Source organism: Chrysochloris asiatica, unplaced genomic scaffold (assembly GCF_000296735.1).
Source record: "Chrysochloris asiatica unplaced genomic scaffold, ChrAsi1.0 scaffold00099, whole genome shotgun sequence".
In the NCBI taxonomy this organism is placed as follows: domain Eukaryota; kingdom Metazoa; phylum Chordata; class Mammalia; order Afrosoricida; family Chrysochloridae; genus Chrysochloris; species Chrysochloris asiatica.
Genome location: NW_006408617.1, coordinates 11,406,343 through 11,423,500, shown reverse-complemented (window position 1 = coordinate 11,423,500; position 17,158 = coordinate 11,406,343). Strand labels below are relative to the sequence as shown.

Sequence of the window (17,158 nt, the reverse complement as noted above, 5' to 3'; positions counted from 1 at the left end):
TCAAAAAGTATTGCTATAAACTCAAAGAAATTGTCATCAAACAAAAATATCAAAATGTGCAACTATTGTGTCTCAACATCTTCCATTTAGGTCTACAAATACTTCTGATGGTGCTGTTTCATTTCTCTAACCCTTCCCTTAAAAATTTTGTGCTCTTCAATTTTCAAGTCAAAACGCTAGGTTTGGCATCCTTGTTAAGTGGCATCCAGTCGCTTCTGACTCAAGAGACCCTGCATAGGGTTTCCAAGGAACAGCTTAGTGGGTTTGAATCACAAACCTTGTGGTTCAGTCCAATGCTTATCCAAGAATGCCACACCAGGAGTCCATTAAGGGACTTAAATTGTGCTCCTTTTCAATATTGAGTTATAAAAATAAAAAGAAATCTGAAGGGGCAACATCAGGGCTGTAGGATGGATGGGGTAAGGTTTCCCAACGAAATTCTCACAGGACAGCCCTTCCTATCCTTGAAGAATCAGCAGATGCATTGTTGTGATGGAAATAAATTCTCAATGCAACTTTACTGGTCTTTTTCTAATTAATGCTGTTTTCAGTTAGTTTTCTTAAAATTTCTTCATAAGTTTCAAGACCATCCTGTGTCCTTCAAGAAAATCTATTTAGATTTACCCCTTTAGAATCCTAAAAAGTCACTACAACTTTCTGGGCTGACCTTTCTGCTCAGAATGTAAATGTCCCAGCAGATTCCCCTTGGAAGCTATAGTCTGATTGTATCATTTCTATTTGAAGGCATCTTAATGAGACAGTGCATTTCTGAGAGCACTTATCTTCAGCCATCCCATGATTGCAGACATGTTTAAACACACTGTATTTGGTATAAACCTGTGCCTGTATTAACTGGAGGTCTAGTAGCAATACGTTTTGACTTACCCTTATATAAAGGAATATTACTTGTTTTAGTGTCACTGGGCACCAATTCAAGGCCATTTTATTTTGAAGCAATGCAGTATTCTTTACTGTTCATATTTCATTAGCATTAATTTCACTATAGTGTCACTTTTCTGGCAGACAGTTTACCTAGAAAAATATTTTACACAAAATAATAATCACAAATATTACCATCTGAGTAGCAAAAACAAACCAATTTAAACAAAAATATTCTTAAAAGGATATTAAGTCAAAGACACTAAAATAAACTATAAACTCAGGTGTAAAGAACTATAAAATCAACTGAAAAGCAAACAGCTGAATTTTAGGAAAATAGTGTACTCAAAGTAAAAAATAATGGTACAATTAATACAAATAAAATACAAAGTCAAAAAAGTAGTGCACATTTGAGCTGTACACTATCCAGATGCAAGAAACCTTAGGTACAGTTAGTGTTATTTAATCATTTTCTAAACATTCCTCATATTTTGAAAATAAAATCTAGTTAGTTGTCATCTTTCATCTAAACCTCTAGACCACATCTAATTGTTCTGTTACAACAGCTAACAAACCTTAAAAAAACAAAACAAAATGGGGGTGGGGGGGATGTTGCAGCCACAAACACTGCTTATCCCAGAGCTGTTATTTTGATACGTACTAAGTTTTCCCCACTACGGTTACTTTTCGAAACGCTAAAATTTAAGTAAGAGTATGTGTCTGTAATTCTTGGTAGATGAAGCTCTGGGATCAGACAATACAGAAGTGTTTTTATTTAGCCTGGGCCTTTAAAAAATATATACTATTAGACATCCTTTCTTGAATAGCACCTATCTTGAAGCTCAAATGGTTTCTAAGAAATTTTAAATGTAGTTTACTGAATTTTATGCAACTGATCACTAATTTACAATATGTAACAGACTATACAGCTTGGGCATTCAGACTCAGTTATCACAAATGTGGGTTTGTGGTCAAAGCCCATAAAGAATCAACCACCCTGGATTATAATATATATCTATTATTATACTTTTATCTTCAAGAAAAAAATTTGGAAAGAATATACTGTAGCTATTTCTTTTTTAAGATATTCCAAGCAATCTTATTTTCATTATTCATTCTGTAAAATACAACAATGCCCAATGTATCATTATATTAATAATGAGAAATATCATATTAGACTTTTTATTCCATACAAATAGCATCGAATACGCTACTGGATTTACCAAGAAGCTACCTTGGTAATATGAGGGAGATTTAAAAAGTTCATGGAAAAATTCTATGATCTTTTTGATACCAGTTTCCCATGAATTTTTTGAAGCACCCTTGTCCAACTGACAGTATGTTGACTGATATTATAGGAAACACTCTAGGTCGTATTAATTGGAATTCTGAAATTTCTTTTTTAAAATAAGGAAGGTTTTGTGTATGCTGGATGTACAATGTCTATTTAGGAGAAATTACAGAATAAAAGGTCACACACCACAAAATAGCAAAATACAACACACAAAACCTAAATGACTTTTGGGTATCTTTTACGATCCTATTTTGCAATTGTCTACTCTATGTGGCAATGTTATACACGCCAAGTTAAAACAGTGTTAACAATGAGAGTTTAAAGCCACCTGAATAGAATCTGCCAATAAACATGCTATCATAATACAGAGACGAACAGATGCATTTTCCTGCCACTTGAAATGCACAGCTATGAGAGAAGTGAGTTCAACTTAAAAACAAAACTATGCAATGAACACAACTTTATTATTGGTCTCTGAAGCAAAATGAAAATGGGAAGTTACTGTATCAAATACCAATGATTTTTAGAATCTGTGTAACATAAGAACTTGTACCAGTGGTATAGTGAAAATTCCCCTCCCCCGATTTTTAGAAAAATTTAGTAATAATAAAACATTGTTGCCTCAAAGCAACAATTTTGACTCTTTAGCCCAAAAGCAGTAACACAGAACTGAGAATTAAAATCTGATCTTCCAAGGCATACAAAAAAACCCCACTGGCTCATAGGTGACCTTCTATGACAGAATAGTACTGCACTATAAGGCTCAACGGTTGTAAATCTTTACAGAGGCTGATCGCCACATCTTAAGCAGCTGGTGAATTCAAATCCCTTACCTTCCAGTTAGCAGCCAAGCACTTAACACCACACCACCAGTGCTCCTTTCCAAGGTCTATCCCTGTCAAGTACTGTATAAAGCTCAGTAAGTACAATGGAAATAGCAAAATGAAACTCCTATTTTTATAAGTAAAACCACTGTGAAATAAGCTATGGTTTGAAAAAAGTCAGATATGAAATGCAATGTAAATAACTAGTTATCTAGTTAAATAAAAATTACCATAACATCAAAATGAGGGCTTAAGATCCTGTTTCATAGAATTAGAAATGGCTACAAGGCTCTACTGTAAATGCAATCAGAAAATCTATATATCATCTACCTGTGGCTTCTAAACTTACTTTAATGAGAAACAAAAGCTTTTGCAAAAATGTATTGCGACAATCAGTTATGTTTGCTTCCAAGTGACTTCCAAACATATGATGTATATTTAACATGGTTACAATTTGGCTGATTGTTGCAACACAAAAATGTGTACATGAAACAGTCAAACATAGCACACAGTATTACACCAGTGATTTTTTCATTTCAAGTTTATTAAAACTTTAGCCGTACAAATTATCCAGGTTGCAGATTATCAAAAGATCAACTAAATGAAGTCCACATTAAAAAACAAAACAACACAAACATAAAACAATGAAGTCAGGAACAAGTCTCTAAAACTTAAAATTGAGACAGAATGAAAATAATAAGTTTATACAACTCACTTATCCACTTTTGTCTTCATCTGTTCCAGGGCTTGATTCATGATCAAATTTTTTATTTTTGTCATGTATGTGGTCATTTTCTTGACCCTTTGATTTTTGGTTGATTTCTTTTTCCACTGAGGATCTGGACTTCTCATCCTCCTTGGTTTTCAACGTAGAGGACTTAAATTCATTGTCCTTACTGTTTTGTTTTATTTTTGAGAACGGACTCTGGTCTCTATCAGCCTTTTTATCTCTGTTATTAGTTGAACTATTATGATCACGATTTTTAGAGTACATTCTTTTCTCGCTCTCAGAATTTTCTTTTCTGTGTGAACTCCTACTTTCTTGGTTTCTATATTTTTCTTTGTTTCTGCTTTGACTTTCTTCTCTCTCTGAGCTCCGTGAATCTCTCCTTCTCCTCCTCCTATCTTTACTTCTTGACCTTCCTGGGGTTGCTCTTCTCTCTCTACTTCGTGACCTTCCTCGTCTCCTGTACTCCCGCTCCCTGTATCGATGATAATCCTTGCTCCGGCTGCGATCTCGATCTCGCTCTTGGCTTCTAGACCGCACTCTTCTGCTCCTGTCCCTACTTCTGCTCCGTTCCCTTGTCCGACTATTGTAACCGTGCTTGCCTTTAGTTACATCACGTTCTCTACTCCTAGACTGTGCGTGTCTATCTTTTTCTTTACTTTTATTATGGTCGTGCTCATTATTTTTTGATTCTATCTGTTTAGACTTCTCTTTACTTCTACTCCTTTCCTGGTCTTTCCCTTTAGAGTCAGGCAGCTTTTCTTTCTCTTTAGCATTCTCCTGATCCCGATCCCTTTCTTTACTCCTCGATCTCATCCTCTTCTCTTCATGCCTATTATGCTTTGAATCTCTTTCCTTACTCTTGGATTTCTCTTTGCTCTTGCTCCTACTTTTAGATTTGGCCCTTTTCTTTACTTTGTTCTTATTATATTTATCATCTTTTTCAGAATTTCTTCTGATGTCTCTGTCTTTGCTACTAGACTTACGATCTTTAACCTTTTTTTCTTTTTCACTTTTTCTGTTTGGACTCTCAGACCCATGTCTGTGATCAGTTATTTTTCTCTCTTTAACTCTAACTGGGCTTCTCTGATTTTCTTTTATTTCATTTAATTCACTCCTAAAAAATAAAAATAAATGCTTTAAAAATTTTACTAGGAAAAGAATGACAGTTTATTATTAGCTAAAATAAAATTCTATTTTCCTTAAGATAGTAAAAAATACTTTAAAGGTATACCTTATGTATAACAGTAAAGAAAACTTATTCCATGTATTTGAAAGAATTAAATATATAGTTAAATCTTACTTATCCCCTTTGATCCATCTTTCACCACTTGATACTCTCATTCTTTGAGCTCTCTGCATCTCTTGCCTCCAATGTGGAGGAGTTTCACTACGTCTGAAACGATCCCTTGATCTGGATCTAGAAGGAGTTCGATAACGCTTAAAAAAAAAAAAAAAAAATTAAAAAATACAAAAGCATTGTAACAATAGCTAAAATACTTGCAAAGAAGTGTTTCTAGATTCAAATAAAAATTTTGATAACATTATCTCTAAAATTATTAAAACTCCCCACTTTTAGATAGGAAATCAATTAAATAAGTCGACAAATAAAAAGCATTTACCACAAAATATTCTAGCATTCTATGTCATTCATTTCCCTCAACCAGTTCCCTGGAAAATTCCTACGGAAGTGATAGTATAATAACTCTTTCAAGATACTAAGCTCTAATCTAGGGATAAGCGTATGTAATACTTCAAAATAAACATGTCTCAAATGTACAGATATTCACCTATTCAATAAGTATCTATTCATTCCTAAGGATGGACAATCATTCTACTACATAATGGAGAAAACACTCCTGAACCAAGACATATCTGATTTTAGTTTCCTGGAGCTTGTATTCTACTGGAATAGATACACAATCAGACAGCACACATGTATACAACAACAACTGGAATGCGTGTAAATGGAAAAGTATAAGGTGCTCAGAGAACATTTAACAAACGTATCAGATTTAGGAAGGGGAAAGGATGTGAACAGTTAACAGATAACTAAAAGCTGTGAGCTGAAGGAAGTTTAGGAGTTAGACAGGTGAGGGTGAGGGAAAAGGGACAGAGGGCAAACAGTTGAGGGGTTAAAAAATACCACCGTTGAAGCTCCTGAGACCAAAAGGAACATACCAGGTTTTACAAATCAACAGCAGTGAGGCTCAGAACCATAATCTTGGGCACACGAATGTCAACTGGCATAATATAATCTACAAAGATGTCCCACCTCCTACTCTGGTGAGTAGTGACTGGGGTCTGAAAAGTTTATGAACAGACAGACATCTAAGGTACAACTATTGGTTTCTCCCTGTCTGTATGGTTTTAAAATCCCAAGATTCGAGAGTGGGGGGATGGGGGGCAGGGTCTTTGAGGTCAAAACTATTTCCATAAACTAAGTCAAAACTACATTACTTGCCTTTTTCACTTTGATACTTTCATGATAGTACAGTGGGGGTATTTCAGACTATATGACATGTTTTGATGTCTTTGTGTCCCAGTTAATGGAATGTATACATATACATCCTTGTGTTTTAAGCATCTCTCAGTTTTCAATTTCTAAAATGATTAGGATTCATAAGAAAAACTCACATCAACTAAAGCTCTTTTGGATATTCAATAATTTTTAAAATGTAAAGGAATCCTGAGACCAAAAAAAAAAAAGGTAAGCCATCATATTATTTCAGACCATATATGATATATATGATGATGAATTGATATATACGGTAAGAATCAAATTGATTCTTGGGTTTGGGGTTGAAGTATCTGTGTAGACTGTAGTGTCAATCACTGAGAAATCTAGAGGAGGATTAGAAGAGGATCAAGTGTGAAGAGCAAGTGTTAAGTTTGAGGTACCCACTATGCAAAACTAAATGGCTGCCTGATATAATAGTAAGACTTGGTGCTGAGAAGAGTCAGGACAACCTGACAATAGCACATAGGTAGCAACTGAAGTCATGAGAATGATGAGACTGCCCAAGGAGCTTTTGCAGAGTGAGAAGAGTTGGAACCTTGAAGTACTTCAATATTTAAAGGCCTGGTAGAAAAATAAAAACTGGCACTGGAAATTTAAGATTGACCATACAGATAGGAGGAAAATGTCATGGAAGCACAGAGGAAAAATATTTACACAGAAGGAGATCACAAAGCATGAAGATTAAAAAGGACCCACTGGATTTTCTGACATGGAGCTGACTACACAGCAACAGAATGACAGAAGTAGAAGACAAGGTCAAACTGTTGAGGAATTATGACAAAGAAAATACATTAGATTCTAAATACAGCCAAATAAAGTTTTAAAAACACAAGATATTTAAATTTTGATGAAAACTTCAAGCGAATGAAATAATCTATATGCCATAAAAGGGACTATTCAATTTTTTATGAATAAGGGAACACAGTATTCACTATATACACCTTCCCTAAATTTTAACTATTTGTAGAAAAAATATTTTAAGACACACTCTAAAATTACTTAAGGGAGACAAATGTAATACCACAAATATTTTTGGAGGAAAAAAGTAACCTACCCTTGGTCCTCTTCCTTTAATTTTCCTGCCAGACCTAGTAACTAAAAGTCGTCTCTGATATGACGCAGGCTGGGAGTTAGGTGGATTACTAGAAGGAAGCAAAGGTCAAATTAAAACAGTATTTTATAAAACATAACCAGGAGCATTTCAGCTCACATACTTTCCCATATTAATGACTAGAGTGTGGAAGAGTCAGGAATGCTAAAAGTCTTACACTGTATGAGAATGAAGGACTATCCTTCCCTAAGTAACAATATTCCTTTTGAGAACCATAAGATGAATCATTAAAATGAACTTCATTTGACGGTGCTAAAAAAAAATCAACACACACACAAGCTCACAGCGGAATCTCTCAATGCTGCTGCTGAGTGAGCATTAATACTTTTCTTATTCCAAAGAACTTGATTGGCCCATATGCAGATGCACTATAGTGAAATAGCTAAAGAAAAGTAACTCATGTGAATTAAGGAGAGAAAAACATCTGAAAAGGTCTGTATCATGGTTATTTCAAAAAGGGGAACTTGGATTTCAAGTAATAATTATACAGGTTAATATCTAATTAGCACATTAACTGAAATTATGTAAGTACAACTTGAGTGTTTGAAAAATTAATTCTAAAGTATCTCAAACATTTCTTCATTATTTCTTTAGGAAGCTTCCTTCTTAATACTAGCAGTAAAATAAATTCAGTCCAATCTCTCAAATTTTAAATAACTAAGTCTTATTTTTATAATTTTGCTGTATTATATGAACACATAAGAGGATCACTTAGAATTTTATCACCTGTATGGATTACATTAGGCAAATTGATTGCACAAGACCTCTTTAAAGTGTTCAAGAGCAAAGATGACAGTTTAAGGACGAAGGTGCACCTGAATGAAGCCATGGCATTTTCAATAACCTCATATACATGTGAAAATTGGACAATGAATACGTTAGACCATAAAAGAATTGATGCATATGAATTATGGTGTTGGAGAAGACTATTAAAAGCATCATGGACTGTCAGAAGAACAAACAAATCTGTGTTGGAAGACATATAGTCAGAATGCTCCTTAGCAACCAAGATGGCCAAACTTCGTCTCTCATACTTTGGACATATTATCAGGAGGGACCAGTCCCTGGAAAAGGACATGATGCTTAGTAGAGGGTCAACAAAAAAGAGGAAGACCCTCAATGAGATGGACTGGCACAGTGGCAGCAGCAGCAATGAACTCAAGTGTAGCAACAAATGTTAAAGTTGGCTCAAGACTGGGTTGGGTTTCATTCTGTTGTACATGACTTTGCTATGAGTTGGTACCAACTTAATGGCACCTATCATTTTATGGAGTCCTGGTATGGCACTGTGGGTTAATGTGCCAGACTGCAGAGCCGTCTGAACTGCAAAGTTGGAGGTTCAAGCTCACTAGCTGCTCCTTGGGAAACCTATACAGGGTTACTATGGGTCGGAGTCAACTCAGTGGCACTTAACAACATTTTATAACTTCAAAATATGGTGGCACAGTGGGTAAAGCACTTGGTCAAAATGTTGGTGGTTTGAACTCACTGGCTGCTCTTCGGAAGAAAGATGTGGCAGTCTGCTCAGTAGCCTTAGAAATCCTACAGGTCAGCTTTAGTGCGCCCTACAGAGTTGCTATGAGTCATGGGTTTGGATGCTATAACCATATAATCTTATCATAAGTAAGAGAAAAGTTTCCATTTTCTTTTTCTACTTTTGGACATAACTATTATTCATTACAGAACAATAGATTTAATGATGTTAATTAATATTATAGATTTATATAGAAAATTATCAAAGCACTGAAATCTTTATTAATTTTAATTACCAAATACTGTAAATCAGAGCATGAAAACAATACTTTCCTCCTATTTTACCCACTGTTCACTAAGTCAACTGTATCCTGAGCAACACTACAAGGCAGAGTAGACCTGGTCCTATGGGTTTTCTAAGACTGTAAACCATTATGAGAGCAGATAGCCTCATCCTTCTACTTTTCCCTGTGAGACAAACTGAAAATTGAAATTCTTACTTGTTAAAAAGTTGAATACATAAGAATAATACAGCATAGCACAATCTCATTTTAAATGGAACTGGTTTGTGATGCCACTCAACATCTTTTTTGCATCTGCTGTGCTTTATTTAAAAAAAGGCAACTTACTCAAAATCTGCTTGTAATTGTTAACTGATCTCTCTACATATCTATTTAGCAATAAGGACTTTTACTAGCAACACTCTATAGTGAAGATTCCACCTTGGGACAAGAATACCAATTAAAATTTATACACACTGCATAATCAAAAAAGGCAAAGCTACTACAGTTAAAAGAGTGCAGAGTATGCTACAAAATGTGCACATTCACATACCACTCTCTCTCTCTTTCTCTCTCTCTGGGTTTCCTTTCTTTTTCATCAGCTTTGGGAGGACTTTTTCTCATTAGGAACCTATTTTCAGGTATAGGAGGGATCTCTTCTGGTCGCACAGTGGACTGGGGTTGTGCTTCAAGATTTTCAGCTTCACTTTCACTAGATGCACTTAACAAAAACACAAAATAAGATACATGAAATTAACACATACTCCTAATTTCCAATTGTTGGCATTTCTTTCTTTACACTATGTCATGACACACACGCTCTCCTGTCCCCAACATAGATACTATTACATGGGGAAACCTTTCTCCAGTACTCTGACAGACCAACTAACCAAAACCCAACAAAATGTGTTTATCATCACACTTTCAAATAAAAAATACCTGAGATGCAAGTAAAGAAATCAGTTGTCTTACAGCAGGCAAAAATGATGAAAACTTCCTACATACAATCAAACACATTAAGGTAATGAGTTGATGGGTCTTAGGGCTCAGGATTATAGTCTCAGACACCAGGTCAGCTGGCATAACATAGTCCACAAAGACTTGGTGAGTAGCGCCTGGGACCTTGACAGCTCACGAGTGGCTGTGTAATGTATAGCTATTGTTCTCTCCATGTGCGGAAGAAAGAAGCATGGAAGAATTGAAGAGGTTTGGAAACAATTAGTTCAATGGACTAATGGAACATGAATCTGAGACCAAAAGAAAAACTAGACTGTGCCCAGCTACCACTCCCAACTGGCAAGAAAGGGATCACATTAAAGGGTCATGGATAGAGGGAGAGGAAAATGTGGAACAAAACTCAAAATTATTTAATTGAAAAAAAAAACAACAACAAAAAGATGGGGTTTGCTGGTCAGAAAGAGACGGGAGGAATCTGAGACTATGGCCCTCAACCACCCTTTAAGTCTGGAAAGGAACTCACCTTCTGGCCCAATTTACAGCCAAACAGTAGACAGGTTTACTAGGGGGAAGGGACTAATGTGGTATGCTCATCATGGAATTGTCCATCATTCAAAATCAAAAGAGCAACATTTTCCATAGGACAAAGTTGAGAAGACATGGGAAGGTGGGTGGAATAGAGGAAATAGGGAGGAAGTGGGATAACTTTTTGCATGGAGGGGACTGTAATCATTGAGATGAAACAAAGTGTATGATTTTGTAGATGTAAAACTGTAAACCTTCACTCAAGTCACAGTAAAACGTTAAAAATAAATTTTTTTTAACACAGATAATTTCAGAAATAAACAAAGTAAACACTGTGGCACTCTCTGTGTTGTCTACTAATACTATCAAAAGAATAAAGGCATTAAAGAGTAAAAATGCAAGAAAGACTATTACAAGAAATAAGAACAATTGGTTTTCTATAATTCTCACTAATCCTCTACTCTTCCTAAAAAATGCACAAACATAAAACCCAAAGTATGATCTGAATGGATTTGCTAAAGATGGAAACGAATGTACTCAAATTTAATCTACAGACTGTACAGTATCAACATGGTCTCATGACAATTTATGCTATGAAATATTTCTTCCTATTTTAATATTCCTATATAATTGATCTAAAATTCAAATAGATTAATTCATAAACAAAAGGGAATTAGAATATGAAACCAGTATTTCGAAAGCAGAATCAGACCTTTTCTTGCTTTTCTTTCGCTTCTTCTTTTCTTTCTTGTGTTTCCGGGAATTTTTTCTATGTTTCTTTTTTCTTTTTTTTGATTTCTCTTCAGAAGCACTTTCAGAATCAGAAGAATCAGAGGAGGACTGAGAATCACTGGAGCTATCTGAGTCACTAGATGAAGAAGATGATGATGATGATGATGATTTATGCCTTTTCTTTTCTTCTTTTTTAGCTTAAATAAAAATCAAAAAGGTTTTGGTCAACTAGGCACAGTATTTTAAATTTAGCTCATCCAGTTATTGGAATTGAGGTACATGAAAAGAGTGAATTGTCTTATATCATGCATGAAAGGGGGTCAAACTCAGGGTTATAATCGAGGTTTTCAAATTCACAAACCATATCATTAAATCAAAGAAAATATGAAAAGTAAAGTTGTTGTTAAGTGTTACTGAGTCTGTTCCAATTCATAGTGACTCTTTATGGGGTTTCCAAAGCTATAAATCTTTGTGGGAGCAGAAAGCCTCATCTTTTTCCCATGGAGTATACGGTGGGCTCAAACCGTTGACTTTGTGATTCACAGTACAGTACTTATCCTATGAAGCCACGACACTCCCCTTAAAGAGTAATTTGTTACTATGCCAATGAAATGATGGATGATGGAATGAAAGTAAAGCTGATGTTCTCCCATGTAGACTATCACACAATTCACAATAAAACATTAAAACAAAAAAAAAAAGTAATTTGTTGTTTTTGTTAAGTGTTGTCGAGTCAGTTCTGACTCATAGCAACATTTCTGTATCACATTTCTGAGGAGCGGCTAATGAGTTTGAACCACCAAACTTGCAGTTGAAATCAACTTTGAGGCTTAGTGCTTATCCTACTGCATCAGGACTCCTGAAAAGTAATGGGCAAGTCTAAAATGGTAAACTGAGTTATTTATAAGAAACATTAGTCTAATAGGTATAATACAGTTTAAAAGGGGGCAGAAATAGTATTTAAGGTACCCAGATTCAAATCCTAAAGTTCTTGACTAATTTTCTTATCATTATGATTAGTCATAAAACTAAAGCAGGGAGAGAACAGAAAAAGTACTCTGCATGGACATGCAAAGATGATAAACATGATTCCACTGGAAAGGTCTTATATTTCAATGCCTGAGTGTTCCTCTAATGTTTAAGAAATTTAGTTAAAGAGCCAACTTACATAACAGAGGAAAGTCACTTGCCAATAGTGAATAACTATGTTTTAGGGGTCCTCTACAAAATGCCACTTTCGTTATTGAAAGATTCTTTGGGCAATCTTCAATCAATTACTGAATGACACAAAAAGCATCAAAAGAAGATGGAAGGAATATACAGTCACTGTACCAAAAGGAAGAAGCTGATGTTCAACCTTTTCACAAGAGGTAGCATATGATCAAGAGCCAATGATACTTGATGCCAGAGATGGAGGCAGAGACGATGACGTGAAGAGATGGAGCCAGGGCTGGGGACTTCAGACCCAGAGAGGGAGAGGGACTGTGTGCTGATAACTGGGGGGGCAGGCTTGTAGGGTATACCCTTCGGTTACCTGATGATGCATGGAGGGGATTATAACCATGGCAATGAAACAATATACGATAGGATGAATGTAAAGCTAAGGTTCTCCCATGTAAACTATCATATAATTCACAATATTTAAAATTAAAAAAAAAAAGAGCCAATGAAACTTAACGATGAACTCCAGGGTACATTGAAAGAATTGACAAAGAACAAGGCACTAGGAATTGAAGGAATAAAAACTGATAACTTTCAAGAAAGTAATGTAGCACAGGAGGCAAGCGCTCATCTATGCCAAGAAATCTGGAAAACTATCTGGTCAACTGACTGGAAGAGATTCATATTTGCACCCATTCCAGAGTAGTGACCCAATGGAATGTGGAAATCATCGGACAATCTCTTTGATATCCCATGAGAGTAAAGTTTTAATAAAAGTAATACGGAAACGGTTGCAAGCATACATTGACAGAAAACATCTAGAGGTTCAAGCTGGATTCAGAAGAGGCTGTGGAATGAGGGATATCATGGCTGAAAGCCGAGAATATCAGAAAGTTGTTTACCTGTGCTTTACTGACTATGCAAAGGCTTCTGACTGTGTGGATCATGACAAGCTATGGACAACATTGCGAAGTATGAGTATTCCAGAACACTTAATTGTTCTCATGAGGAATCTGTACATGGACCATTTGTTTGAATGGTAGTTGTTTGAACAGAACAGGGAAACACTGAATGGCTTAAAATTGAGAAATGTGTATGAGAAGGTTGTATTCTTTCATTATACTTATTCAACCTGTATGCTAAGCAAATAATCCGAGAAGCTGGGTTCTATGCAGAGAAACGTGACATCAGGCTTGGAGGAAGGCTCATTAACAACCTGTGCTATGCATATGATACAACCTTGCTTGCTGAAAGTGAAGAGGACTTAAAATATCTACTGATGAAGATCAAAGACCACAGCCTTCGGTATGGATTATATCTCAATATAAAGAAAACAAAAATCCTCACTACTAGACCAATAAACAACATTCTTATCAATGGAGAAAAGATTGAAGTTGTCAAAGACTTCATTCTTCTTGGATCAACTATCAACACTCACGGAAGCAGCAGTCAAGAATTCAAACAACATATTGCATTAGGAAAATATACTGCACAAGACCTTTCTAAAGTATTGAAGAGCAGAGGTGTCAGCTTGAAGACTAAGGCGTGCCTGACCCAAGCCATGGTATTTTGAATAACCTCATATGCATGCGAAAGCTGGACAGTAAATAAGGAAGACCGCAGAAGAATTGATGCTTTTGAGTTATGGTGTTGGAGGAGAATATTGAAAGTGCCATGGGCTGCCAAAAGAACCAACAGATCTGTGTTAGAAGAAGTCCAGCCAGAAGTCATCTCTCATACATATTGTCAGGAAGGACCAGTCGCTGGAGGAGGATACCATATTTGGTAAGGTAGAGGGTCAGAGAAAAAGAGGAAGACCTCCAGTGAAATGGATTGGCCAAGTGGCAGCATTAATGGGCTAAAGTGTGGCAACAATAGTGAGGTTGGCCCAGGACCGGGCAGTGTTTCGTACTGCTGTGATAAGGTCGCTATGAGTCGCACGGACTTGATGGCACCTAACAACAACAACAAAATGTCATTTCAAAGTAAAATTTTCTTTTGGTTTAAGGAAGTAACCATTTAAAAGGCGGCAAAAAATGCAAATGCTTTAAGGACTAAGCAACCTAAATAAATAAATGAAACTAACCAAGCATATAATACAGCAGGAATTGGAGGAAGATGTGATCAAATGGATAGAATTTGGCCCAATGTGGGATAACATTTTATCTTTGATATATAATAACTACAATGAAATGAACCATCAAAATATATTAAAATAATCAGCTTATAACGATACGTATAAAAAAAACAACATACAAAGTCTTTTTCCTGCCTTTCCCATTTAATCTATACCATTGGCTAACCATATTTAGTAGCTAAAGGAAAAGATAGTCTTTTATAAAAAGTTATTCCAGGAGTAAATGATTAAGGAATTACAGTTAGAATACCATCATTTTACAACTTCTAATGAGCCACTGTCAACCAGTGACTGCTACAGAGCATAGAAACAGCCTGTACAGCTTGACTTCTGCTCCCACAAAAGGTAGATCAATCAAATCCCTGCTTTCAGTGAGCTTACAATCTATTAGGGAAAATAAGCTCAACAACTGTAAATTCAATAGTGAACAGCATCAGAAAACATATACTTAAGTAATAACATTTATATAAATACTGACTATAAATTCAGTATGAATTTTGAAATAAATATGGTCAGTAAGGGTAGAAAGGCTTTAGAGAAGTATTCAGTTCTGCTATAATACAAGTGTTTCAAAAAATCACTGCACTATGAAAAGTTGTGCAATAAAAAGGCTTGTAAGAAAAAATAGGATTAAAGGGACAATATTAGAAGAAAAACTTTGTCAGCAACTCATACACAAACAAAACAAAAAATACAGCACTGTTTCCACATATTTAAATGGTTAAGAATAACAAAGATAAACATAAATACTACAACGGTTACAGTTTTCTGCATTTACTTAGTGTTGTGTGTCAGACCGTCCATGAGCAGATAGGAAATTGGTGTTAAATTGTTCAACTTGTTTTTCCCATTGGAATAAACATGTATTTTCAAAAGCAGCAATACAACAGATTTAACTGTACAAAGGGGCTTCAAAAAGTTTGTGAAAAAATTCTAGTATTTTTTAACTTTTCCACAAACTTTTTGAAGCTTTCTTGTGTTATGATTTGAAATTAGGGTAGGAAAAAGTAGTAACTATTAACATCTCTAGGGTATTTACAAACAGCTAGCATCGTACAAAGTTCTTTAAAGGCATAATCTCATTTAAAGGATGAACAGATTCTTTTATTTAAAGATATTTAGATAAAGTAAAAAATTTGAAACAAGTAAAAAGCAATGTGGACAATATGGAGGTTCATTTCTCCCTATTCATCCAGCTAGTGTACAACCAGAAGCCCTAGACATACTATAAATCAGAAACAAAACTCTGAAAGGAAGAAAGCAACTAACAAACTACCCAAGGTCCTCTGGACTTGAGAAGACAGTGCTGAGTTACCAGAGCTTTCTTTTTGCCTCCACGTAACCTGGACTGCCTGCTAAGAAGCCTGCAACTCACAAGTGCCAACAGGACCAGACAAACAAAAATTCCCATGATGATGCATGGAAGCAATTGTAATCAATGCAATGAAACGATGGTGTAAAGCCGATGTTCTCTCATAGAAACTATCATTCAGTTCACAATACAAATTTAAAAATTAAAAAAACAACAACAACAACAACAACCAAAAACAATCTAGCAAGTACTTGCCCCTCAGTCTACTCCCATTCTTGTTGGATAGGCTTACATAAGTACGAGACTAGTGGGCTTTCTCCACCACTAGGCAGTATAGTACTATTCACTGCCAAATTCATATTTTGACAGATGGGAGGAAGGTACAATACATACCATTAGATCCTTGGGAAATCTGGCATACAGGTTCAGTGGTATAATTACAATATAGTTGCACTGCTGCTTCTGGTACTCAGCACCTACTTTCCTGGTCCTGGTCCTGGTCCTTTTTTTCCCATTAGGAAAAAAGCAATTTCAAGTAATATGGGGAAGAACCATGTAGCAGCACCAGCATCCCCCGCATGCCCTCTTCTCCACATCTCTCAAAGGAAAATGGGAATCTATACAGTAGTGATCATCCTTTGCCCCACTCATGTTGCATGTGAGCACACACTCATGAAGGCATGCAAATCAGCAGTTCGTATCTTATTTCCCCACTTTAACAAATGTTTCAATTGCCCATTTCAATTTTCTATCAGACCACTTCTTAAATAAAAGTGGTATGCAACCAGGTATGTCCATTTAATATGATGTTTCCTGGTCCATGTTGTACCTTGTGGGCTGTGAACTGTGTTTCTTGGTCTAAGGAAATAAAACTTTATGGCACTAAAAAACAAAAACAAAAACAAAAAAAATCCCCAAGGAAAGTCTTTAATCTTCAAAGGAAGAGGAAAAGAATGGTCCAAGAGGACAGAAATAATTTTTGTCAAAGCCTGACAGATTTAAAACTAACAACGCCACAGAATTCCCCTCAGTTCTATGATGTAAGCAGAAACCAAGTAAGGACCTTGGACCTCTAATTCCATCTCTGGTAACAGCATGCAGGGTTGACCTCCCTTGCCACACTGATGCCAGTAGAGACCACATACGGAGTCTGGATTCTAATAGCAGATTCCAGAGATGAAGGAGCTGGAAACAAACATGTTTTAAGCCTATGTATCAAGTACT

General features: G+C 35.7%; 1 protein-coding gene across 1 annotated transcript in view; it reads right to left on the bottom strand.

Annotated features, from left to right (window-relative positions):
* Positions 1–3,712: 3,712 nt before the first annotated feature.
* The window catches only part of PPIG (peptidylprolyl isomerase G (cyclophilin G)), a 30,972-nt gene continuing 17,526 nt past the window's right edge, over positions 3,713–17,158 (bottom strand). Inside the window, exons 8-12 of the mRNA XM_006867023.1 lie at positions 11,305–11,521; positions 9,664–9,831; positions 7,300–7,387; positions 5,028–5,164; positions 3,713–4,841 (exon numbers count right to left, since the gene is read on the bottom strand). Of these exons, the coding sequence (XP_006867085.1) occupies positions 3,713–4,841; positions 5,028–5,164; positions 7,300–7,387; positions 9,664–9,831; positions 11,305–11,521 (1,739 nt within the window). The remainder of the gene's footprint in view (positions 4,842–5,027; positions 5,165–7,299; positions 7,388–9,663; positions 9,832–11,304; positions 11,522–17,158) is intronic.